This window comes from Delphinapterus leucas, chromosome 3 (genome assembly GCF_059928025.1).
Source record: "Delphinapterus leucas isolate spDelLeu-1000000601 "Yukka" chromosome 3, BTC_Dleu_Yukka2, whole genome shotgun sequence".
In the NCBI taxonomy this organism is placed as follows: Eukaryota; Metazoa; Chordata; class Mammalia; order Artiodactyla; family Monodontidae; genus Delphinapterus; species Delphinapterus leucas.
In genome coordinates this window covers 119,464,391-119,489,565 of record NC_143131.1, presented here as the reverse complement: position 1 = coordinate 119,489,565, position 25,175 = coordinate 119,464,391, and the positions used below count along the sequence as shown (strand labels likewise).

Here is a 25,175-nt window from a genome sequence, read left to right as displayed (position 1 = left end):
CTGGAACAAATACTTCATGTGACCTCTGAAAGAAAGAGGGTGGGTTATCATTCACATCTGAAATATTGAGGAAAATGGTCCTGTGGGTACTCAGAGGAGGGCTCCCAGCATCAGAAGCAGTGACCATGATATCATAGCTGGATTTGGCCTCTCGGTCCAAGGGTCCAGCAGTCACCAGGGAGAACTGGTTCTTGAAGGCGGACTTGAGGGCAAAGGGCAAATGGTCAGGAATACGGAGGCTCACATCTCCATTTGAACCTGAGTCAGGGTCCTGCACACTGATGAGCGCCACCACCGTGCCAGGTTCTGCGCTCTCAGGGAGAGTCCCAAGCTCTGAGGTCACTGTGATGTGGGGGGCATTGTCATTTACATCCAGGAGATCCACCCGAAGGCTGCAATGTTGCTCCATGGCTGGAGAACCCCCATCTCGAGCCCGAACATCAAATTCATAGTAATTCTCGCTCTCAAAGTCTAGGGGCCCCTGAAGAGTAAGCTTTCCATTAGTGGGGTGCAGGCTAAAGAGATTTCTCACACGGTCAGGGGTGTGACCACTGAAAGAAAAGGTGACGTTACCACTGGGACCCAGGTCTGGGTCAGAGGCATTGAGCTGGATGAGTAGCATGCCGGCTGGCGCGCTCTCCAAAACGCTAATCCTGTAGCTGGATTGCTGGAAGGCTGGGGCGTTGTCATTCACATCCAGCACTGACACCCGGAGCTCCGCTGTGCCAGATCTCGGGGGGTTCCCTCCATCCACAGCAGTCAGCACTAGGCGGTAGTCTGATTGCTTTTCCCGATCCAAAGGCTTCTCCAGGAGCAGCTCTGGGACCAGGCTGCCGTCGCTGCGCTTCTTGACATCCAGTGCAAAGTGTTCATTGGAGCTTAGTCTATAGCTGCTGATGGAGTTGCTCCCCACATCTGCATCCTGAGCCTTTTCCAAGGGGAAACGCTGTCCTGGAGGAGCTGCCTCCCCAATTTCCAAGTCCAGCTGCTGCCGAGGAAATCGGGGGGCGTGATCATTCACATCCACGATTTCTACCTCTGCTCGGTACATTTCCAAAGGCCCTTCTGTTACAAACTCCAGGGGCACGATGCAGCTGGCACTGAGCCCACACAGTGCCTCTCGATCGATTGGATTCTTGATGAGCAGGGCACCGCTGTCCAAATCCACACGGAAGTGTCTTTGGTTCACCTCTCCAGCGACCTGCAGCCTGCGAGCTGCTAAGCTCTCTGCATCCAGCAGGAAATCTTGGGCGACATTCCCTACAAAAGTCCCTTCCTGTGACTCCTCTGGGACCGGGTATCGGATCTGCCCACAAACGTAACCCAGGTGGCAAAAAAGGAACAAAAGGGTAGTCCCCCGGCAGATTTCTACCCAGCTTCTCACCTTGCGGAGCATTGCTGCCGCCCACTAGTTCTCTATCTGGTCCTGAGAAGCCGAAGAAGCCGACCCGCCCCGAACGGCCACAGCAGCTGGAGACACCTATCTCCCTTTCCCCGCGCCAGCTCTGGCGCGGCTGGGCCGGCGCCGCAAGGGTTACGCGCCGTTTTTTTTGCTGGTGGCGGGGTAGATTTGTCTGCCTTCCTCCACCCGATTGGCAGACAGAGGCTCCTGGGCTCAGCCAATAGGCTAAGCAGAGAACGTCCCAATAGCAGCAGGGTAAATGCGTCGCAGCATTAGAAAAAGGAAAGAAAAAACAAAAAACAACCCACCTATCTTTTTGCCTTCCTCCTGTTCAACAGCATTTCCCCCCCACCACCACAGGTTATTACCTCTATGGAGAGGCAGACAACATACACGTTTTTTTTTTTTTCTAACACACCAATTCCCAGCCCACACCACCCCGCCCCTTTTCGGTGGGGGAAAACAGCGACAGCCTGAGCCCTAGCAACCTGCAGAGAGTGAGTAGCCATTTGAGACTGGTCACTTTGTTCAAGCCAATGTTGTCATCCACCAATATTCTAAATGAGTAGCTTCTGCCTCGGTCTGATTGTATTAGAGCAACAGCTACTTAGAAGCACTGCCTTATACTAAAAACTCTGCCCCTCTGCAGATTATTCAGAAATATATCCACCTCTTTGCAGAAAAGGCTTACACATTAAGGTAGCCTATTAAATTTATGCAGTACACATTTTTGTTGTAACAGAAGGCGCAGCAGAAACCAAACCTCTCTTATTCAGATACCCACTGGTGGTATACTAAATTGCCATTCATCGATTTCAAGGACAGTATGGAAGGAGGTGAAGGAGGGGGGAGGAAACCAGGAGAGAGAGATGTTCCAAATCAGTAAAGAATCAGTTTGTCTGGGAAACGCTAAGGACTACATCTCACTTCCTGGCAGAATGCTAATGTTCACAGATTTAATAGCTTCCGTGAATGATTGAGATCTGCTACCAAAAGCACAGTGCCTACAAATCTCCTTTATTTGACACCACTGTATGCTTGATATGTTGTTAATTACCAACAGTGACTGTTTCAAAAGAGCAAGTTTTTCACTTAGCCCTAGGGGGCCTTTTGGCAAGGGAGACTTGATCTCACCCCAGCCCTACCCTGATCCAGACCCTCCCTGGAGCCTGGCTACCTACCACCTTGCACAAATGCAGAAACATCGTTCAATTCACACTGTAGTTACCTGCAAACTGTAGTTCAAGTCGCAAACACACCAGAGCACAAAGAGAAAAATCCAGCCTGATTTGGACGTGAGATTTTTAAAATTCATCTGAATCCTCACCTAGGCTACCAAAACCAGTGGCAAAACCTGAGGTTATCCTCCCCAGGTGTTTTCCCAAGCCCCTGATCCTCAAGAATATCCTTTTGATGGTGAGGCCAGCAACCAACACGCTGGTCTCAAAGGGAGGTATCTGCTTTCTGTGTTCTTTTACTCCCAAACACCTAAACCTCCTCCCATGGGAATGACGGAGATGTCAATCAATCTGACCCATCAGGTGGTTATGCCAGGATTCACTATCTCAGTGGAATGACACCATTAGCCACCCAAGCTGGGTCAGTCACAATGGAGAGGAGGAAGGAGGGTCATCCTTGACTCATTCCTCTCCCTCATTCCCTGTATCATGTCAATGAATGAGTGCTGATAATTTCACTACAGTTACCTCCATCTATACTGTCACTGTGCTGGTTCAAGCATTTATCAATCTCCTCAAATACTATAATAGCCTTCTAATTTTTTTTTTTTGTCTACAGTCCCAATATCCCCAATCCATTTCATTTGTGGCTGCCAGAATAATCTCTCCAAAACAAACAAAAAACCCTGATGACATCACATTTATGTCTCTTCAAAATTCTGCAATGACTATCATGGATATAGAATAAAATAAAAACTCCTTGGCATGGCATAAAGGTAACTCAAGATTTAACTCCTGCCTAATTGCTTCACTTTATCTCCTGCAAAGATTGTTTTACAAACACACTTTAAGGTTCAGCAATAATGAAAAATCATAATCCTTCTGCATGGAATCTCCTGCAAGGGTCCCTCTCTACCCCCTTTTCCCCTTATTTGACAAACTACTACTCAACCTTTTGTTCTCAGATCAAGCATCATCACCTCTATGAAGTCTCCCTGATTTCCCCAGGCTTAGGTGTTTCTTTTCCTTTGCTCCCATTGCTTCTTGGATTATACAGATCTCCATTATCGTTTTTGTGGGTGTGTGTGCGTGTCTGTCTCCTACAGTACCCTGCGTACCATAGCGGCAGGGACTGTGTCTTTTTATCTTTTAAAGTGTCTGGTACATAGGGATGTTCAATAAATGGTGAAATGATAATATCACTAATTATTAGTTCAACAAATATCTACTGAATACTTGTACTTTATATGAGTACTTTATATTGAGTATACATTTTATATGCATTACTTTTCACTCTTAGACAATTTTGGAAGATTTTATAGATGAGAACACTGAAGATCAGAAGGGTTAGGAGACTTGTGTAAAGCTCAACTAGTAACTGCAGTACTAGGATCTCCCCACTGCCACCTCTGGTCTCTCTAGAAAGAAATAAAGCCTCTTTCTATAACATCTTTCTTTCTTTTTTTTTTTAAACATCTTTCTTTTTTTTAATGTATTTATTTTATTTTTGGCTGCACTGGGTCTTTGTTGCTGCGCACGGGCTTTCTCTAGTTGCGGCGAGCGGGGGCTACTCTTCATTGCGGTGTGCGGGCTTCTCATTGCAGTGGCTTCTCTTGTTGCAGAGCACAGGCTCTAGGCACACCGGCTTCGGCAGTTGTGGCACGTGGGCTCTAGAGCGCAGGCTCAGTAGTTATGGCGCACGGGCTTAGTTGCTCCACGGCACGTGGGATCTTCCTGGACCAGTGCTTGAACTCGTGTCCCCTGCATTGGCAGGCGGATTCTTAACCACTGTGCCACCAGGGAAGCCCCTCTTTCTATAACATCTTAAATCATTTTTCTACCAGTTTGTCATCCCTGTAACCATAAACTGGTCCTTTACTGATGCCTTTAATATCAAAGAACTAGACCTCTTATAGGTCTCAATCCCTTTTATTTGCAAGTTCACAGCAAAACAAACAGGCATACAATCTATATTACTAGAACTGGAAGATCATAAAGCCTAAATCCTACACATCCTAGACTTGACCTTTTTATGCCAGGTATGTAATTCTCCCCTCTCTAGATTTTAAAAACACCTTTATTGAGCTATATAAATAATATATATTTTTATATATAATTATATATTATTATATATAATTCATCCATTACACCATATGATTCATCCCTTTAAAATGTACAATTCAATGGTTTTTAGTATATTCGCATATACTAAAATGATGCAACCATCACCATAGTATAGTTATAGAAAAAAATTTTCATTCCCAAAAGAAATCCATTCCCAAAAGAATGGATTTCTAGGCTAGAAATCCATTGCCTAGCTCTAGACTTTTAAAGAAATAGTTGCCCAGGTGCCAGTCGTTGAGGAAGATTTTTTCTTCAGATGACTGAAATATCTTATGTCTTCCTTACAATGCTCTCCTAGAGCTATTCTCTATAATATTTTAAGGTTGGGAAATAACATCACAGAATTTTTTAAATTTCAGTTTGGCCCAATAAGGCTGGCTGCTGGGGCTGTGAACACCAGAATAACACTTTGCTTCAAAAACATGCTAATTGATAGACTGGCAGGTCCTAGGGCAATGCTTTGCAAATTCGTCTTCACATTGAGATTACTTGGGGACCTTCAAAAACTACTGATGCCTGTGTCCCATCTCAAGAGATTATGCTTTAATCCATCTGGGATGTGGCCTGGGCTTCAGAATTTTTAAAAGGCCCCTAGGTAATTCTGGTGTGCAACCAAGTTTGAGAACATTGTCCGTGGGAAAATGCCAGTTGTTCTCCGGTCTGACCAGAAAGGCAGCAGCTGCTTCTCCCTGGCTTTCGTCCTCCCTTAGCCTTTCCATCTATGCCTCTACTTTGTCATCTTTGACTGTCTCCAGGTTTGTTCAATTTCTAAAGTGTGTTTAATTAAGATTTGGAGTGGGTTAAGAACTAATAAAAAAATATTAGTCACAGCTAAGAATTTTTTTAACACCTTTGATATTCTAGGCACTGTGCATACATTATATCATGAACTAATGTTATAAAACCCTTGTCACTCCCTTTTTGCATATGAAAAAGGGTCTAGAAAAGAGATTAACTTGGCCATGGACTCATAGATGGTAAGTGTCTAACTGCCAAACCCAAGGCTTGATAGCAATAATACACTTATTAGTAACGAAGTAACAGTTGTTCTCCCACAAATGGAAGTGTGTTCAATCTCACTCCAAAACAAAGACCTGCACGCCATGCTGAATAAATGAAAGCTTTATCTTTTTCTCAGGATATGAATTTACCTACCTTTCACACTATGTGTATACCCAAGAAAAATGATGAAAGGATAGGAAATGACACTTTGGGCAAGAAGAGCTTTCATTTTGTACTTTACGTTCTTCCAGGTTGTCTGGATTTATCTTCGAAATTAATGATTACTTTTACTTTTATAATGAATGGTGGTTACCTTTGGATTTGGAGGATATAATTAGTTTTAATTTTTTCTTATACTTTTACATATTTTCCAAATTTTCTATAATGCACATGTATTACCATAACAAAAATTTTTTGTGAGTAATGTCCACATAATTTCAGCACTGTGCTTGAAATAAAATTTAAAGGACCCTAGAATTTTATTTCTTTCATAGAAAGTCATCTGAGAATGAGGTACAGGATCTGTGTAGTCAAAGGAAAATTATCAGCAAACCATTAGCTTTAATGCAGATGTGGCAATCATTTGAAAGATGGACAGATGAGGTAGTTTTTATATTCCTAGCAGCTGCCACTGGTTAGAGGTATATCATCAGCTTGTACTCAATGCAAATGACACCAAGCTAAGCTCTTGAATGCTGAGATGGTGAGTTATAGCTTAATGGCCCTTTAGCAGGATTGGTTAGTTGCTATGGCAAGTGAGTACCGAGGGTGTGAATTGTGTCCACAGATAAGTCAATTAACTCCACACTGTGTGGGACCACAAACCACACTCTAGCTGGGCCATCCCCCTCCCCCACAGGCACGACGTTTGATCTGGGAAAGGCCAAGTGAAAATGTGGATGCATCACTAGGAAAACATCTTGATCACTGAAAATAAAGGCGGCTACATACTTTCCTGAAACTGATGCAGGAATCAAAAAGCATTAATGTCATTCCAGGATGACTTGCTAACCCTTACCTGTCCTGGAGGGGAGCTCTCTGCACCCAACACTTGCCTATAGAACACTGGATCGAGGCTCCGCAGAGTGTTCTGGCGGCTGGCCAGTGGGCTGGCGGCACCTGGTTTCTTCAGCAGCGGGTCGCTGCGTCTCGAGTCAGTGGTGAGGTACACCTGATGGTAAAGGTGTGGAGGCAACAGGCCTCCCCGCACGGCGTCCGCGTGCAGAGAAGGCCCTGGTGTTCGGTACAGGGAGCTCACGGGAGCTCGGTATAGGTCCCTGGACTGCTTCCATTTGTAAACTTTGAATACGATCACTCCCAATACTGTGACTGCGAACCCCACGGAGACCAGGATTAAAGAGAGAAGTAGATAAAAGGTGAGATTTTTATTCTGCTCCCTGGGGGCAGAGCCGGAGGGGAACTCAGCTCGGGCTTCAGGAGATTCCTCGATTACTGACACAGTCAGGGTCGCGGTGGTGGACAGCGACGGCTCCCCATTGTCTTTTATCAAGACCGTGAGAGTCTGCCTGGGCGAATCTGTATCCTGGACTGGGCGGGCAGTGCTGACTTGACCCGTGTGAAGTCCCACAGCAAAAAGGCTCTGGTTGGGGGCTCCCAAGAGGCTGTAGGAGAGCCAGGCGTTGTGCCCTGCATCCGGGTCCCAGCCTACCACACGCGTGACCACGTGGCCTGCAGACGTACCTCGAGGCAGCATCTCCACCGAGCTCTGGCCAGGCCGGGGGTATAGGACCTGGGGGGCATTGTCATTGCGATCAGTGACAAATATGTTCACGCTGATATTCGTGGCCAGGACAGGAGTGCCGCCATCGCTGATATGAGCTGTTAATTCGAACGCCCGCCGATCCTCATGGTCCAGGGGCACTAAGGATGACACGACGCCACTGTCACGATTTATCGTGAAATAGCGACCCACCAGCCCTATTTCAGCTCCTTGCTCCAAGAGAAAGAAGGAAAGGCGAGCATTCTGCGGGGCGTCAGGGTCCCAGACACTTAGATTTAGTATTGGAACACCGGGGAGGTTATTTTCCTCAACGTAAACATCGTAGGAAGACTGGGAAGATTGTGGAGGGTTGTCGTTGATGTCGGACACTTGCACCTGCACTGTCGTGAGGGCTGAGAGGGAAGGGGTTCCCGCATCTCGAGCCGTGATGCTGAGGTTGTATTCTGGCACAGTCTCCCGATCCAGGGCCGCACTGGTTTTCAAAGTAAAGTAATTCTTGAGGGAAGATGTAAGGCTAAAAGGGAGACCTGGTGGAACCTCGCAAGTCACCAGCCCGTTCTCCCCAGCATCCAGATCGGTAACACTGAGCAAAGCAATGACAGTTCCTAGGGGTGCATCCTCAGGGACTGGGCTGTACACGGAGGTGACTGTGATCTCCGGGACATTGTCATTTACATCCACAACCTCTACCAAAACTTTACAATGTGCTCCCTCAGGACTGGCGCCCTTGTCTTTGGCCTGTATGTAAATCTCATGGAGTTTGGCGTCTTCGAAGTCCAGTCGACCCTTGACGGTCAGCACCCCAGTTACAAGGTCTAAGGAGAATAGTTCCCGCACGCCAGCGCGGTTGTGGCTGCCGAAGGAGTAAATGATTTCGCCGTTGGGGCCTTCATCCAGATCCGTTGCATGGACTTGCACGACGCGAGTGCCGGGGGGTGCATCCTCCAGGACGCGCGCCCGGTACAAGGACTGGTTGAAGGTGGGCGCATTGTCATTCGCGTCCAGCACGACGATTCGAATAGGAAGGCTGGCCGAGCGAGCCGGAGTTCCTCCGTCCAACGCTGTCAGCACCAGCTGGAGATCTGGTTCTCGCTCCCGGTCCAGGGCGCGCTCCAGCACCAGCTCCGCGTACTTGGTGCTGTCTTCCCGCGTCTGCACGCGAAGCGCAAAGTACTCATTTCGGCTCAGCTCATAGGTTTGTAAAGAGTTGCTTCCCACATCTGGATCGTGCGCGCTCTCGAGCGGAAAGCGCGTCCCCGGCGCCACAGCCTCGCTAATCTCCAATTTCATTTCCCGGGTAGGAAAAGAGGGATTGTTGTCGTTGATATCCTGGATCACCACTTCGGCGCTGAACAGCTCTAGCGGCCTCTCCACTACCAACTCCAGAGTTATGGTGCAGGAGGGCAGCGTCCCACATAGCTCCTCTCGATCCAGGCGGTCGTTCACGAACATCTCTCCCGTCTCCCAGTTCACCTCAAAGAATCTTCGGCTAGCTCCGGACACCACGCGGAGCCTGCGGGCTGACAGGCTGCCGAGATCCAAGCCAAGGTCCCTAACCACGTTTCCCACCGCGAAGCCCTTCTCTCTTTCCTCCAGGATCTCATAGCGAATGACGGCGGCGGAAGCCTTATGCAAGGCACCAAGAAGAAGCAAAACTCCCACCACTCTCCCAGTGCTTACCAGCCCACTTCTCCAGGCCTCTGGGACCATCTCACTCAAAGACAGCTCCTCTGAGCGGGGTCCAGATTGGCCCGGCTTCTTTCCTGAGAAACTTTCAGCGGGTTAACGCTCGGGCGCTGGGCTCCGAGTCGGACATGGCTTTCTGGATGCCGTTGATTTGCTCGCCGGCTATTCAGTCTCTGCCTCATCCCGCGGCGCCAAGAGGGGACGGGCCGGGGCCAGATCTCCAGCTTCTTCATTGGCCGACAGCGGCACGCAGAGTCCCAGCCAATAACTGCACGAAAAATGCGCCAGCGCCCGGCTCACTGAGCGGGACCAGCGTTAGCGCCAGGAGCTTCTTTCCTTTGGCTTCCTTCCAGAGTTTACAGCCAGAGCTCCTTGGCAGTATCCGCACATCGGAAACACACCTTAGCTGTAAAGCTAACTGCAGGGTGATGGAGATGGCCTTTCTGCGAGTCTTCAAGCCGAACTAGGGCCTATTAAACACCTCAACCGCTGACTTTAACACTTCAACCCCCAAGAAGGGGGTTCAAACCAAACCGAAAACGACACAACGTTATCGGGTTTGTTGGAGGACTAGGTAAAACTTACCTAGCTGGACCATATTGTGGCGAGGCATTTAGCATTTCTGTGGAGGTGTTGATAATTTCAGTTATATCTTTACCAAATGAGACTGTAGAACTACGGGTCACTTCCTCAGTAGAGAAAATCTACAGGAGCTACCAGCTGTTTGGTTTAACTTTGTTTTATGAAATTTAAAAGTACAATTCAGATTTCTTTTTAAATTGGATGTTGTTGCTTAGCTCTTATTTCTTAACAACCAGGAAGCAATGTGAAATTTCTATTCTGTTTGTCCCAACAAGCATAACCTCAATCAGAGAGCATCTCTAAAGTTTCCCTTTACTTGATCAATTTGTTTCTCAAGATCATATGGCATACCACAAAGAGAAGTTGCATTGCTAATAAAGGATAATACCCCCTCTTCACTCCCCTTCCCCCCCCCAAAAAAAAACATAAAAGAAAAAGAAAAAAGACCAGGTTTTATTTACCACCTGGGGCCTTTATAAAATGATTGGGATGTCAGAAATACAAAGCCTTTAGCCACAGAATAAAGAGCCTGAAGTTTTCTGCATTTAGGATTGTAGTCAAACAAAATAGTAATGATTAGGATAATGAATAAGAGAGTCAGCTATGATATAAGTTAGAACTGAGTTGTATATCCTTAGACAAGAAACTACCCTCTAAGGGTTCCTGAGTCCCTATCTTATTAAATGAATAAGGCAGATAAAATCCTGGCACATAGTAAGTCTTAATTAATGATGCACATCACCCCATTAGATATTAGATGTAAAGAACCTCATACTATTTCTGTACGCTTATCTTGGACACCACTTTGGTTGCATATAGTCCTTTCTGAATTTTAACTGAACCCTGAGGAAGGGTGGTAGGCAGAGAGGTTAGATAGGTATATAGGAAGTATATATAGGATATTTATTGAAGAGATGAAAAGCCGTATTTGACCTGTCTCTCTATGTCCTCAATACTTTCTCTCTTAAAACCTCCAGTTTTAAATACTCAAATTTGACAATTGTCCATACCACCAAGAAGGCTGATAGGTATTAGAAGATTAGAATATAGAATTTAGAACATATATAGTAGCCCAGCCACTTGCTACTCAGTGTGAGCCAAGGACCAATGGCATGGGCATCACCTGGGAGCTGTTAGAAATGCAGAAATGCCCCACTCCAGACCTACTGAATCAGAATTTGCATTTTAACAAAAAGCCAGGGTGACTTGAATGTAAAGTTTGAGAAGCACTGATCTAGTAGGTTTTTCAGACATACCAATTTATCAATCATTTTTTTCCCTATTCACCATCACTTAATTGACATTCTGGTTTTCAAAAACTAGCTTTTAAAAGCTGAAGTAGTTTTCCCTTTAACAATAAGGCCCATAGTTTTCCTAAGACCTCTTCATAAGCCAGCAGAACCCTCCTTGGATCCATTGTTTACAGTAGCAAGAGTGATCTTAAAATTTTAATTGAATCAGAAGATTCTCCAGCTCAAAACTTCTCAGCAGCATCTCACTCACTACTCTTGAAATAAAATACCAAATCCTTTGCATAGTATCCAAGTGCTCAAGCCTTCCCCTTCTCTCAATATGTTATTACACTGCTTTCAGTGTGGTCCGTCAACCAAGCTCTTCATGCTTTTTTCTCCTAGGAAAGCTTCTTTCCCTTCCTTTCCTTAGCTTTTGCTTATTTCTACAAATCTTTCAGGTCTCAGTTTAAATGTTGTTTTCTAATAGAGGTCTTCCTTAGGCCCCACTTAAAACCAGGGTCCTTTGTTATGCTCCCACAGAAAACCTTACATTTTCCTTTATTGAACCTAGCACAATTTAAAATTTTATAATTATATTTTGTTTAAGCATAGTGCCTGACTCTCCCACGAAAACAATAAAGCTGCAAGAAGGCAGAGACCATGCCTGTTCTGATTACCACTTGCCTCCCCAGTGACTAGCACCGTAGGCACCTGATGCTTAATTTTTCCCAGCTTTACGGAAGCATGATTGACAAACAAAGTTATATAACTTAAGGTGTACAACACGATGATTTAATATATGTATATACTGTGAGATGATCAACACAATATAGTTAACACATCCATCACCTCACCTAGTTACCATTTTTTAAGGCGTGTGGTAAGAACATTTAAGACCTACTCTCTTAACAAATGTCAAGTTACACTACAAGATTGTTAACTAGAGTCACCACGCTGTACATCGGATTCCAGAACTCATTCATTTTATAACTGAAAATGTGTACCCTTGGACCAACATCTCCCCATACTTAAGGCTTATTAATATAGCAATCTTTATGCTAATGGCATAGTAATCATTACATGCAGTAAGCACTATATATATTCGTGTGTATCCATTTTCCCTAGGAGAAAGCATTTTTGGAAGATACAGTCAGTCTTTTAAGCTACCAGTGGCGCAAGTGAAACTATTTCTTAACCTAATGATTTGAAAGAGAAAACATAGTTTGTCAAAGAGTCAAGCAAGGTGTGGTAATATAACTCACACTGGACATAAAACTTGCTGTCACCTATATCCAGGGGAAATGGAAGTACCAGCGTACAGGATCAACGGAATTTTCCAGTCTCTTATCTTCTTTCCTCTCCATTTTATAATTCCAAGAGAGCCTTAGATCAACAAGATGCAGCAAACAATTTTAAAATAGAAAGTGAATCTATTACAGTGTTCAACAGTGAGGGCTTAGTGTCAAAAAGACTTGAGTTCCAACACTGGACATTATACTTAGTAGCTATGTAACCATGAAGCTTTTATTTCTAAATTTTATTTTCTTTATCTATAAAATGGGAATAATAATAGTACTCCTTGACATAATCACCGGTATCTCAATCTTTTATTTTAGTCTTTGAACAGCTTTGTACTTACCATACAGCTCACTTGGACAATCAATGATTTTTAGCCTTTTTATACATTTACACAACCAATACTACAATCCAATTTTAGAACACTCCCATCAACCCCCAAAATCCTTCATGCCTGTCTGCAGTCAATCCTTGCTCTCACCCCCAGCTTCAGGCAGCCACTGATCGATTTTCTACATAGTTTTCCTTTTTCTAGAAATTTCACAAAAAAAGGGAATTATAAAATGCATAGCCTTTTGGATGCTCAACATCACTAATCATTAGAGAAATGCAAATCAAAGCTGCAAATGAGGTATCACCTCACACCGGTCAGAACGGCCATCATTTAAAAGTCTACAAATAATGCATGCTGGAGAGGGTGTGGAGAAAAGGGAACCCTCCTAAACTGTCGGTGGGAATGTAAGTTAGTGCAGCCACTATGGAAAACAGTTTGGAGGTTCCTCAGAAAACTAAAAATAGAATTACCATATGATCCAGCAATCCCAATCCTGGGTGTATATCTGGACAAAACTATAATTCAAAAAAGATACATGCCTCCCTATATTCATAGGAGCACTATTCACAATAGCCAAGACATGGAAACAACCTAAATGTCCGTTGGCGGATGAATGGATAAAGAAGATGTGGTATATATATACAATGGAATATTACACAGTATAAAAAAAGAACAAAATAATGCCACTTACAGCAACATGGATGCAACTAGAGATTATCAAACTAAGTTAGAAAGAGAAAGACAAATACCATATTATATCCCTTATATGTGGAATCTAAAAAATGGCACAAATGAACTTATCTACAAAACAGAAGCAGACTCATAGACATAGAGAACAGACTTGTGGTTGCCAAGGGGTAGGGAGAGAGAGAGGGATGGACTGCGAGTTTGGGGTTGGTTGATGCAAACTACTACATATAGAATGGATAAACAACAAGGTCCTACCGTATAGCACAGGGAACTATACCCAATCTCCTGGGATAAACCATAGTGGAAAAGAATATAAAAAAGAATGTATATGTGTGTAACTGAGTCACTCTGCTGCCACACTGTAAATCAACTATACTTCAATTAAAAAAATTTTTTTAAATGCATAGGCTTTTGTATCTGGCTTCTTTCACTTAGCATAACGTCACATCCAACTCTTAACCACACCCTCAAAAACGTTCTGTCTCCAAAGTTCCTCATCTAATAATGGGCACTTCTAGTCTAGTCAAAAATTCTCAGGTCAGGGCTTCCCTGGTGGCGCAGTGGTTTAGAATCTGCCTGCCAATGCAGGGGACACGGGTTCGAGCCCTGGTCTGGGAAGATCCCACATGCCGCGGAGCAACTGGGCCCTTGAGCCACAACTACTGAGCCTGCGCGTCTGGAGCCTGTGCTCCGCAACAAGAGAGGCCGCAATAGTGAGAGGCCCGCGCACCGCGATGAAGAGTGGCCCCCACTCGCCACAACTAGAGAAAGCCCTCACACAGAAACGAAGACCCAACACAGCCAAAAATAAATAAATTTATTAAAAATAATTCTCAGGTCATCCTTAACATCTTTTTCTACATTCCAACATTTAATTCATTACCAGTTCATGTCAATGCTTATTACCTCCAAAATATACTTTGAATCTATCAATTACTTTCCCCTCTACCGCTACCACCTGAGACAAAGTCACCTTAATACTGTCAGCTTCCTCTCTGGTCTTACTTCCTCTTTTGCTTTCCCTAAACTCCATTTCACATGTGAAAACCTGAAGAATCTTTCAAAAATATATATTAAATTATATACTCTCCTTGCTAAACACAGTGCTTGGTACCAGGACTGGCTACATAATTTGCGGGACAAGCACAAAATGAAAACAGGGGGCTCCCTGTTAAAAAATCAGTACAATTTCAAGATGATGACAGAAGAGCATTAAACCAAATGCAGGGCCCTTCTAAGGTTGGGAACCAGTATGACTGCACAGTTCACATGCCCATGAAAATGGCCTTGCCTGGCACAGAGGAGCTCTCCATAAGTATTGCCTAATATTATTTTTAAAATATTAGGTAATTACCTAATATTATTTATTCCAAGAGGATTAATAATATCAAAAAATCTTATTCATGATACTATTAAATTAATGAATTCACGGAAAAACATATGTATTATCCCCTAAAAGCCTAAATATCATCTAGTAATCTTTGAATTCAATCTAATTTGCTGATTTGAGGAACATCCTAAGGTCAAATTAAGGGATAATTTAAGTAGAAATTATATAAAAACAGATAATCAATAGATCAACATGTACCACGATGCAGACAGGTGGGATATTCAAGGATTTGGTGGAAGCTGAATGGTTTAGCCTTAATATTTCCGTGAAGCTCATCTGAAGTTTATTTATGTGAGAAAATATTTTGCATACTTTGATTTGAAAAGATGATCTATGAACCTTAAGAATAAGAAATTATTTCATTAAAATATTTTGGAACTACAATCAGTGATTTAGAGGTCAAAGTTTAAGCAAAAAAAAAAGAAAAAGAGGTTTACTTCTCCCGTCCATTTGAGTGATAATCTCTTTTAGTCTTGATCACATCAGTACTATTACTGTTTATTATACCACAAAGCTTAAATATGTCAGGAAACTACCCACAAAAAATTGCTAAATTTGTCCATATGAAAATATCCCAAGAGACCTTAAGTCTCCTTAGAGAGATGAAATTTGTTTAATTTTTCCCCAGCATGCTATTATATTGTTACCTAAATTATTATCAATTTTTTGAAACAGGTAGCCTTGTACGGCTGAGTTATATTTCTAAACGAAGTAATTGACTTCAATATATAATGATAACTTTGAGTGAGAAAGAAGTGTGACTTTCTGATCTTTAAAACCTTCTGGCAAGATAGAAGTTTAGTACATGATATAGATGCAATCTCAAATCACCAAGACAAGGATGAAGTTTTTATGTACTTTTTATGTACTGGGACAACTGGATAGCCACTTAGAAAAAAAAGAAAAAAAGATAAAATTAGTTCCATACCTCAGCACACATAAGAATAAAGTCCATATAGATCAGGGATCTAAATGTACAAACCAAAATACCATACAAATACTAGAAGAAAACTGATGGATTTTTCTACAACCTGAGTGTGGGACAAGGCTTTCTAACTATGACTCAAAACCTAAGTGCAATATAGAAAAGGACCGATTCATTGGTTACATAAAAATAAAGGGGGAAAAACATTGCAGTGCAAAAATACCATAAACAAAGTTGAAGGCAAATGACAAGCTAGGAGAAAATATTTGCAACTTATATCTTGGACAAAGGGCTAATATCTCTAAACATATAAATAACTTTCTAAAAGACAAAATACTAAAAAAATCTAGAAGATAGAAAATAGAATAATGAATATAAAACATGAACAACTTTTAGAAAGATAAACTGGCTCTTAAACATACGAAAAGGTATTTAACTTCAACAGTAATGAGAGAAATTCTAATTAAAATGATTTTGAGATTTTAAAAACTGATCAGATTGGCAAAAATTAAAAAGCTTGACAACATATTCTATAGATGAGGCTATGGGAAAATAAACGTTCTCCTCTATTGGAATGCAAAATGGTACAATCTGTATATAGGGAAATAGTTATATCTAACAGCACTACATATGCACTTGCCCTATGACTTAGCAATCACACTTTTAGAAATTTACCCTAAATATACACCTCAAAAATTATGAAAATACATATATGAACCAGGTCATTCATTACAGCATTATTTGTAACTGCAAAAAGACTGAAAGCTACCTAAATGGAAAACTATAGTTAGTTGAATATACTATGATACGTACACATACAATGAGTTTTATGAAGCTACAAAGAAAGATCTTTGTAAAATGATATAGAATGATTTCCAGAATATATTGTTAGTGCAAAAAGCAAAGTGAAGGGCTTCCCCTGGTGGCGCAGCGGTTGAGAGTCTGCCTGCCAGTGCAGGGGACACAGGTTTGTGCCCCGGTCTGAGAGGATCCCACGTGCCGCAGAGCAGCTGGGCCCGTGAGCCATGGCCACTGAGCCTGCGCGTCCAGAGCCTGTGCTCCGCAGCGGGAGAGGCCACAGCAGTGAGAGGCCCGCATACCGCAAAAAAAAAAAAAAAAAAAAAAAAAACAGCAAAGTGAAAACCTTTTCTTCTGACAATGTGGAACTAGCCATACCACTATAAACAAATAGAAAATTGATGAAAATATGTAGAAAAATGCTTTTAGCCATTGGCTCAAAAGGAGTGCAAGACTGAGAGAAGGGAAGCAATGAGATGAGCCCCAGGATCTCTGTTATTTTGCCTGGAGGCAATTTTCAGAGAAAAAAAGATTTTAAAAAATGAACAGTGTTTCAGCAACCTGTGGGAAAATATCAAGTGGTCTAACATAAGTGAAATTGGAGTTCTCTAATTTTGTATGTGTGTGTGCATGTGATAAATAGTATTTGAATAATATAGCCTCAAACTTCCTAAATCTAAAGAAAATTATAGACCCACAGAATCAAGAAGTTCAAGTATGCTACCCCAAGTAGGATTAAACACACCACAAAGAAAATGCACCATAAAGAAAACACACAATAAAGAAAAATACACCAAGGTCCATCATAATAAAATTTCTAAAAACCATTGATAAAGAGAAAAATTTAGAAGCAGTCAGAGGAAATACAGAAAAACAAACATAAGAAAGATTGCAGACTTTGCATCAAAAATAATGCAAGGCAGAAGAAAGAGGAAGAATATATTTAAAGTGCTGAAAGAAAAAAATTGGCAACCTAGAATTCCATATTTAGCAAAAGTACCTTTCAAAAATGAAAGTAAAATAAAGATTTTTTGTTCAGACAAACAAAAACCTAGAAAATATATAACCAGAAGATCTATACTACAAGAAACATTAAAGAAAGCTCTTTAGTCGAAAGGAAAAGTGACACCGATGGAAACTTGGGTCTGTGTAAGGAATCAGTGACAGAAATGATAAAAATGTAGGTTGCATATTAAAGACTTTTCATGTTTAAATTTCTTTAAAAGAAATGATTACCTAAAGCAAAAATAATAACAACATACTGTGGGGCTTAAAATACTACAGTAGTAAAATGTGTGGCAACAATGGCACTAAAAAACAAAGTAGGAGAAATGGAAGTATACTGTTAAAGTGGTGTAACATTACTCAAATTCTGTTACATTTATGATCATAAGTTAAAGATGCATAGTGTAAACCCCAGAACAAACACTTAAAAATCAAAGAGATACTTAATAAACTAATATCAGAGACAAAACAGAATACTAAACAATAACCAAGAAGGCAGGAAACGATCAAAGAAGAAATTAACAATGGATGGAGAGCACACATGGGCAGTGAACAGACACCAATTGCTGCCCCCACCAAACCAGAAGTGCGCGCGAGGCTGCTGCACCTACACACACCATATCAAGGGGATAACAGACAGCACACACTGAGGAAAGAGGCAGCAAGCACCCAAACTAAAAGCAGCCCCTTGATTCCAGACAAATTGGTGGAGTAGAAAAACTTGAGCCCACTTCCTCTCACGAAAACACCAAAATCCCAACTGCTGAACAACCATCAACAAAAAAGACTGGAACCAACCAAAAAAGATATTTTACATCCAAAGACAAAGAAGAAGCCACAACAAGATGTTAGGAGTAGCACTTTCATGATATAAAGAAATCCCATAGGGAGTTCCTTGGTAGTCTAGTGGTTAGGATTTGATGCTTTCACTGCAGTGGCCCGGGTTCAATCCCTGGTCAGCTGCATGGCATGGCAAAAAATAAAAGGAAGAAGAAATCCCATGCCCACTGGGTAGGCAACTCACAAACTGGAAAAAAAATTATATCGCAGAGGATCACCCAGAGGAGTGAGAGTTCTGAGCCCCACGTCAGGCTCCCCAGTCTGAGGGTCTTGTATTGGGAGGAGGAGCCCCCAGAGCATTTGGCTTTTAAGGACAGTGGGGCTTGAGTGCAGGAGCTCCACAAGACTAGGGGAAATGAAGACTCCACTCTTGGAAGATGCACACAGATTTCACATGCACTGGGACACAGCACAAAGCAATGACTCCATACAAGCCTGAGCTAGACCTACCTGCAGGTCTTGGAAGGTCTCCTGGGGAGGTGGGGTTGGCTGTGGCTCACTGTGGGGGTAAGGACACTGGTGGCGGAGGCCCCAGGGAATACTGATTGTCATGAGCTCTCCTGGAGGTCGTCATTTTGGCACTGAGACCTTGCCAACAGCCTGCAAGCTCCAGTGCTGGGACCCCTCGGGCCAAAAAAACAGTGATGGGGAACACAGCCCCATCCATCAGCAGTCAGGCTGCCTAAAGTTGCACTGAGCTCACAGTCACCGCTAAACACACCCCTTGACATGGCCCTCCCCATCAGAGGGAGAAGACCCAGCTCCACCCACCAGCGGGCAGGCACCAGTCCCTCCCTACAAGGAAGCCTGCACAAGCACCTGGACCAACCTCACCCACCAGGAGGCAGACACCAGAAGCAAGAAGAACTACGATCCTGCAGCCTGTGGAAAGGAGACCACAACCACAGAAAGTTAGACAAAATGAGATGGCAGGGAAATACATTCCAGATGAAGGAACAAGATAAAAACCCAGAAGAACAACTAAGTGAAGTGGAGATAGGTAACCTACCTGAAAAAGAATTCAGAGATGATAGTAAAGATGATCCAAGATCTCAGAAAAAGAATGGAGGCACAGACCAAGAAGATACAAGAAATGTTTAACAGAGAGCTAGAAGATCTAAGGAACAAGCAAACAGAGATGAACAATACAACAACTGAAATGAAAAATACACTAGAAGGAATCAATAGCAGAATAAATGAGGCAGGAGAACAAACAAGTGACCTGCAAGACAGATGGGTGGAAATCACTGCTGTGGAACAGAGTAAAGAAAAAACAATGAAAAGAAATGAGAACAGTCTCAGAGACCTCTGGGATAGTGTTAAATGCACAAACATTCGCATTATAGGGGTCCCAGAAGGAGAAGAGAGAGAGAGAGAAAGGGCCCGAGAAAATAGTTGAAAAGATTATAGCTGAAAACTTCCCTAACATGGGAAAGGAAATATTCACTCAAGTCCAGGAAGTGCAGACAGTCCTATACAGCATAAACCCAAGGAGGAACATGCAGAGACACATATCAAACTCACAAAAATTAAAGACAAAGAGAAAATAATAAAAGCAATGAGCGTAAAGCAACAAATAACATACAAGGGAACCCCCATAACTTTATCAGCTGATTTTTCAGCAGAAACTCTGCAGGCCAGAAGGGAGTGGCATGATACATTTAAAGTGAGGAAAGGGGAAAACCTACAACCAAGGTTACTCTACCCAGCAAGGCTCTTATTCAGATTTGACAGAAAAATCAAAATCTTTACAGACAAGCAAAAGCTAAGAGAATTCAGCACCAACAAACCAGCTTTAGAACAAATGCTAAAGGAACTTCTCTAGGTGGAAAAGAAAAGGCCACAAATAGAAACAAGAAAATTACAAATGGGAAAGCTCACTGGTAAATGCAAACATACAGTAAATGAAGGAAATCATCCACACACAAATATGCTATCAAAACCAGCAATCGTGAGAAAAGCAGAGTACAAATGCAGGATATTGAAAGTGCATTTGAAATTAAAAGACAAGCAACTTAAAACAATCCTGTATATATACTATATATATATATATATATATACACACTATATATATATATATATCAACCTCATGGATACATGTACCCCAAAGTTCATTGCAGCACTATTTACAATAGTCAGGACATGGAACCAACCTAAATGTCCATTGATGGAGGAATGGATAAGGAAGATGTGCAATTATACTTACACACACCCCCCCCACACACACACACATACACACACACACCATGGAATATTACTCAGCCATAAAAAAGAATGAAATAATGCCATTTGCAGCAACATAGATGCACCTAGAGAATATTATACTAGGTGAAGTATGTCAGACAGAGAAAGAAAAACATAATATGATATCACTTATCTGTGGAATTTTTAAAAAAGTAATACAAAGAACTTATATACAAAACAGAAACAGACTCAGAGACTTCAAAAACAAACTTATGGTTACTAAAGTGGAAACATGTCAGGGAGGGATAAATTAGGAGTTTAGGATTAACATACACATACTACTATATCTAAAATAGGTAATCAACACAGTCCTACTGTATAGCACAGGGAAATGTACTCAATATTCTGTAATAACCTATATGGGAAAAGAATCTGAAAAAGAATGGATATGTGTATATGTATAACTGAATCACTTAGCTGTACACCTGAAACTAACACAACACTGTAAATCAACTATACTCCAATATAAAATAAAAATTATTAATAAAAAGTTCCATAAGGAAAAAAAACAATGCATGGACAAGGAGAAAACAAAGAGCACAATGGTGGACATAATCATATCAATATTACATTAAATGTAAGTGATCTGAACATGCCAATTAAAGATCAGTGGTAGATAAAAAAGCCTCAACTATGTCCTTCAGAAAAAATACTTTATATATAAAGAATTGAAAAAGATATACTATGCAGCACTAATTATAAGAAAGCTGGAGTGACCACATTAATATCAGAAAAAATTAGGCCTTAAGACGAGATATATTAGCAGAGATAAAGAGAGATATTACAAAATGACGAAAAGGTCAATGTATCAAGTATCAAGAATATTTAACAATCTCGTATGTCTATTTACCCAAAGAAAATTAAAAGGGACAAAGAGGGACATTATATAATGGTAAGAGCGTCAGTCCACCAGCAAGATATAGCCATCTTAAATGTGTATGTACTTAACAACAGAACTTCAAAATACATTTAAGCAAAAACATACAAGTGAAAGGTAAAAAAGACGTATCCACCAAAATATAGGTGGAGACTTCAATTTGACAATAATTGACAGAACTACTAACAAAAATGTATAAGAAGTGAACATTTGATAAAACTTTTTCAATAATTGATAGAATTACTAACTAGAATATCAAAAAAGTAAGGAACACCATTAACTTATAGGGCCTAATCGACACTTACAGAACATCTCCCTCCAAAACAGAATACATATTCTATTCAAGTACCCATGGAACATTCTGATTGTATCCAGGGTCAGGAAATAAAGCTCAACAATTTTAAAAGAATGGAAATCACACAAAATATATGCTCTGAACATCCTGAAATTAAACTAAAATTCAGTAACAGAAAGTCAACAGGAAAGTCGCCAAACATTTGGAAATAAACACAACTCTAAATAATCCATGGGCTCAAGAGTAAGTCTTAAAGAAAATTTAAAAATACACTTACGGAATGAAAATGAAGATACAATGTATCAAAATTTATGGGATGCAACTAAAGTATTCCTAGAGGGAAATATATAGTACTAAATAAAGATAAAAATTCTCAAATCAATAAACTGTGATCTCACCTCAGGAAACTAGAAAAAGAGCTAAATAAACACAAAGCGAGCAGAAGCAAAAAATAATAAATTCAATAGCACAAATCAATCAAATTGGGACTTCCCTGGTGGCGCAGTGGTTAAGAATCCACCTGCCAATGCAGGGGACATGGGTTCGAGCCCTGGTCCGGGAAGATCCCATATGCCGTGGAGCAACTAAGCCCACATGCCACAACTACTGAGTCTGCACTCTAGAACCCGTGTGCCTAGAGCCCATGCTCCACAACAAGAGAAGCCACCACAATGAGAAGCCTGTGCACTGGACCAAAGAATAGCTCATGCTCGCCGCAACTAGAGAAAGTCCGCATGCAGCAATGGAGACCCAACGCAGCCATAAATAAATAAATAAATTTATTTAAAAAAAAGAAATCAATCAAATTGAGCTCCTAGGTATATATCCAAGATAAGTTAAAGCATATGTTCATAAAAAGACTTGTAGCAAATGTTCATAGCAACATTTTTCACAATAGCCCCAAACTGGAATCAACCCAAATGTCCATCAATGGTTAAATGGATAAACAAAATGTGGTATATAACCTTATAATGAAATACTATTCAACAATAAAAGGAATGAAGTGCTGATACATACTACAATATGGAAGAACCTCAAAAACATTATGCTAAGTGAAAAAAGCTAACACAAAAAAACTACATATTTTATATGAAATTTCTACAAAAGGAAAAACTATGGAGACTGAAATCAAGTCAGTGGTTGCCTGGGGCTCAGTGTGGAGTGGGAATTAACTGCAAACAGACACAAAGGAAATCTCTGGGGTAAAGGAAATGTTCTAAAACTGGATAGTGAGGATGGTTGCATAGCAGTACAAAGTACCAAAACTGGCCTAACTTGTCACCCTTAAAATGGGTGAAGTTTATGATATGTGAATTATATCTCAGTAAGACTATTTTAAAATAAAAATAGAAATCAATAAAACTGAAAACAAAAACAATAGAGAAAATCAATGGCACAAAAAGCTGGTTCTCTGAAAAGCAGTGAAAACTGGTAAATAAATTGACAAACTCTAGCAAGACTGACAAACCAATATCCACAATGAAACAGGGGATATCACTACAGACCCAACAAACATTAAAAGGACTATAAGGGAATATTATGAACAACTGTTTGCATCTAAACTTGACAGTTTAGATGAAATGGACCACTTGCTCAAAAATAAAAGCTGCCACAACTTACCCAATATAAAATGGATAATCTAAATAGTCCTATAGCTAGTAAAGAAATTGAATTCATAGTTTAAAAATTCCCCAAATCTCTAAGCCCAGATGGTTGTACTGGAGAATTCTACCAAATTTTTAAAGAAGAATTAACACCAATTCTACAATCTCTCTGAGAAAACAGAAGAGCAGAAAACACTTTCCATTTCATTTTATGAAGCAACTATTACTCTGATATCAGAAGGCAAACAAATAAAGCACAAAAAAAGAGAAAACTACAAACCAATATTCCTCATGAACGTAGGTACAAAAACCCTTTACAAATCATTAGCAAACAGAATTCAGCAATATGCAAAAAGAACTACACTTCATGACCAAGTGGAGTTTATTCCAGGGATGCAAGCCTGGTTCAATATTTGAAAATTAGTTAATGTAATTCACTGTATCAACAGGCTAAATAAGAAAAACCACGTGATCATATACATGGATGCAGAAAAAACATGTGACAAAATTTAACACCCATTTATGAAAAAGAAAAAGACACTCTCAGAAAACAAGGAATAGGGGAGATCTTCCTCAATAAAGAGCATCCACACAAACCTAAAGCAAACATTATACTTAACAGTAGAAGACTAAATTCCCCCCACCTAAGGTTAGGAACAAGCCAAAGATGTCCACTGTCACTATTCGTTTTCAGCATAATACTAGAAGTTCTAGACAGTGCAGTAGGCTAGGAAAAGAAAGGACATACAGATTGAAACAAAGAAGTAGTACTGTGCTATCTGCAGATGACATGATTGTCTACATACAAAATCCCAAGGAATCTACAAGAAAACTCCTAGAACCAGAAAGTGACTTCAGCAAGGTCATAGGATACAAGATCAACATATTGAAATCTATTCTATTTCTATATACTGTCAATGAACACGTGGAATTGAAATGAAAAACCCAGCACCATTTACAATTGTTCAAAAAGTGAAATTCTTAGATATAACTCTAACAAAATATACACAGAACTTGTAGGCTGAAACTTAAAAAATGCTGATGAAAGAAATTAAAGAGTAAATAAATGGAGAGAGTGACATACAATGTTCATGGATTGGAAGACTCAATACAGTAAAGATGTCAGTTCCCCCCACTTTGAACTCTAGGTTGTGACTCCTATCAAAATACGAGCAAATGTTTTGTAATATAGACAAGCTTATTCCAAAATTTATATGTAAAGGCACAGGCCCTATAGAATAGCTAAAACAATCTTCAAAAAGAAGAAAAAGTGGGAGGTATTACTCTAACCAATTTTAAGACTTACAAAATATTATAGTAATCAAGACAGTGTGGTGTTGGAAGAGACACACACACATAGTGCAACGAAACAAAACAGAGAACAGGGAAATAGACCCACACAAGTAAGGCCAACTAGTTTTTTTTTTTTTAAGCCATAAAAATTTACTGGTTCACACAACTCAAGTCCGGAAGCAAGTAGGTGTCATGATTAGTTTGCTCCAGTAGCATAAATATGTCACAAAGGACCTGATTTCTTTCCTTCCTCTATTTAACATACAATGGTATTCTTCCTGGTATAGCTCCACACTAAGGCTGCCTGCATCCTCTGTGGTCTTAACATGGTTGTTACTAACTCCTGCATGCTTCCATTTCCTGAGGAATAAAAAACATCTTCTTTAAATCCCAGCATACCCCTCCCTTCAACTTAGTTTGGCCAAGTGTTTTTCTTCTGTTTGTTTTGGGTTTTTTGTTTGGGTTTTTTTTGGCCACGTGGCTTGCTGGATCTTAGTTCTCCAAACAGGGATGGAACCAAGGCCATGGCAGTGAAAGCACTGAGTCTTCTATGATTGCTGTGGCTAAAACTTCCAAAACTATGTTGAATAAGGGTGGTGAGAGTGGGCAACCTTGTCTTCTTCCTGATCTTAGTGGG

The 25,175-nt window shown here is 41.0% G+C and overlaps 1 protein-coding gene across 6 annotated transcripts in view; it reads right to left on the bottom strand.

Moving 5' to 3' along the window:
• Positions 1-25,175, bottom strand: part of LOC111183016 (protocadherin gamma-C3) — a 110,171-nt gene that overhangs the window by 25,309 nt on the left and 59,687 nt on the right. The window contains exon 1 of one of the 6 annotated variants that reach the window (XM_022589932.3): positions 6,725-10,107. The exons of the other annotated variants lie outside the window; for them this stretch is intronic. Coding sequence (XP_022445640.2) covers positions 6,725-9,157 — 2,433 coding nt within the window. The 5' untranslated portion in view covers positions 9,158-10,107. Of the gene's footprint in view, positions 1-6,724; positions 10,108-25,175 lie in introns of those variants that run through there. 6 annotated transcript variants of the gene reach the window in all.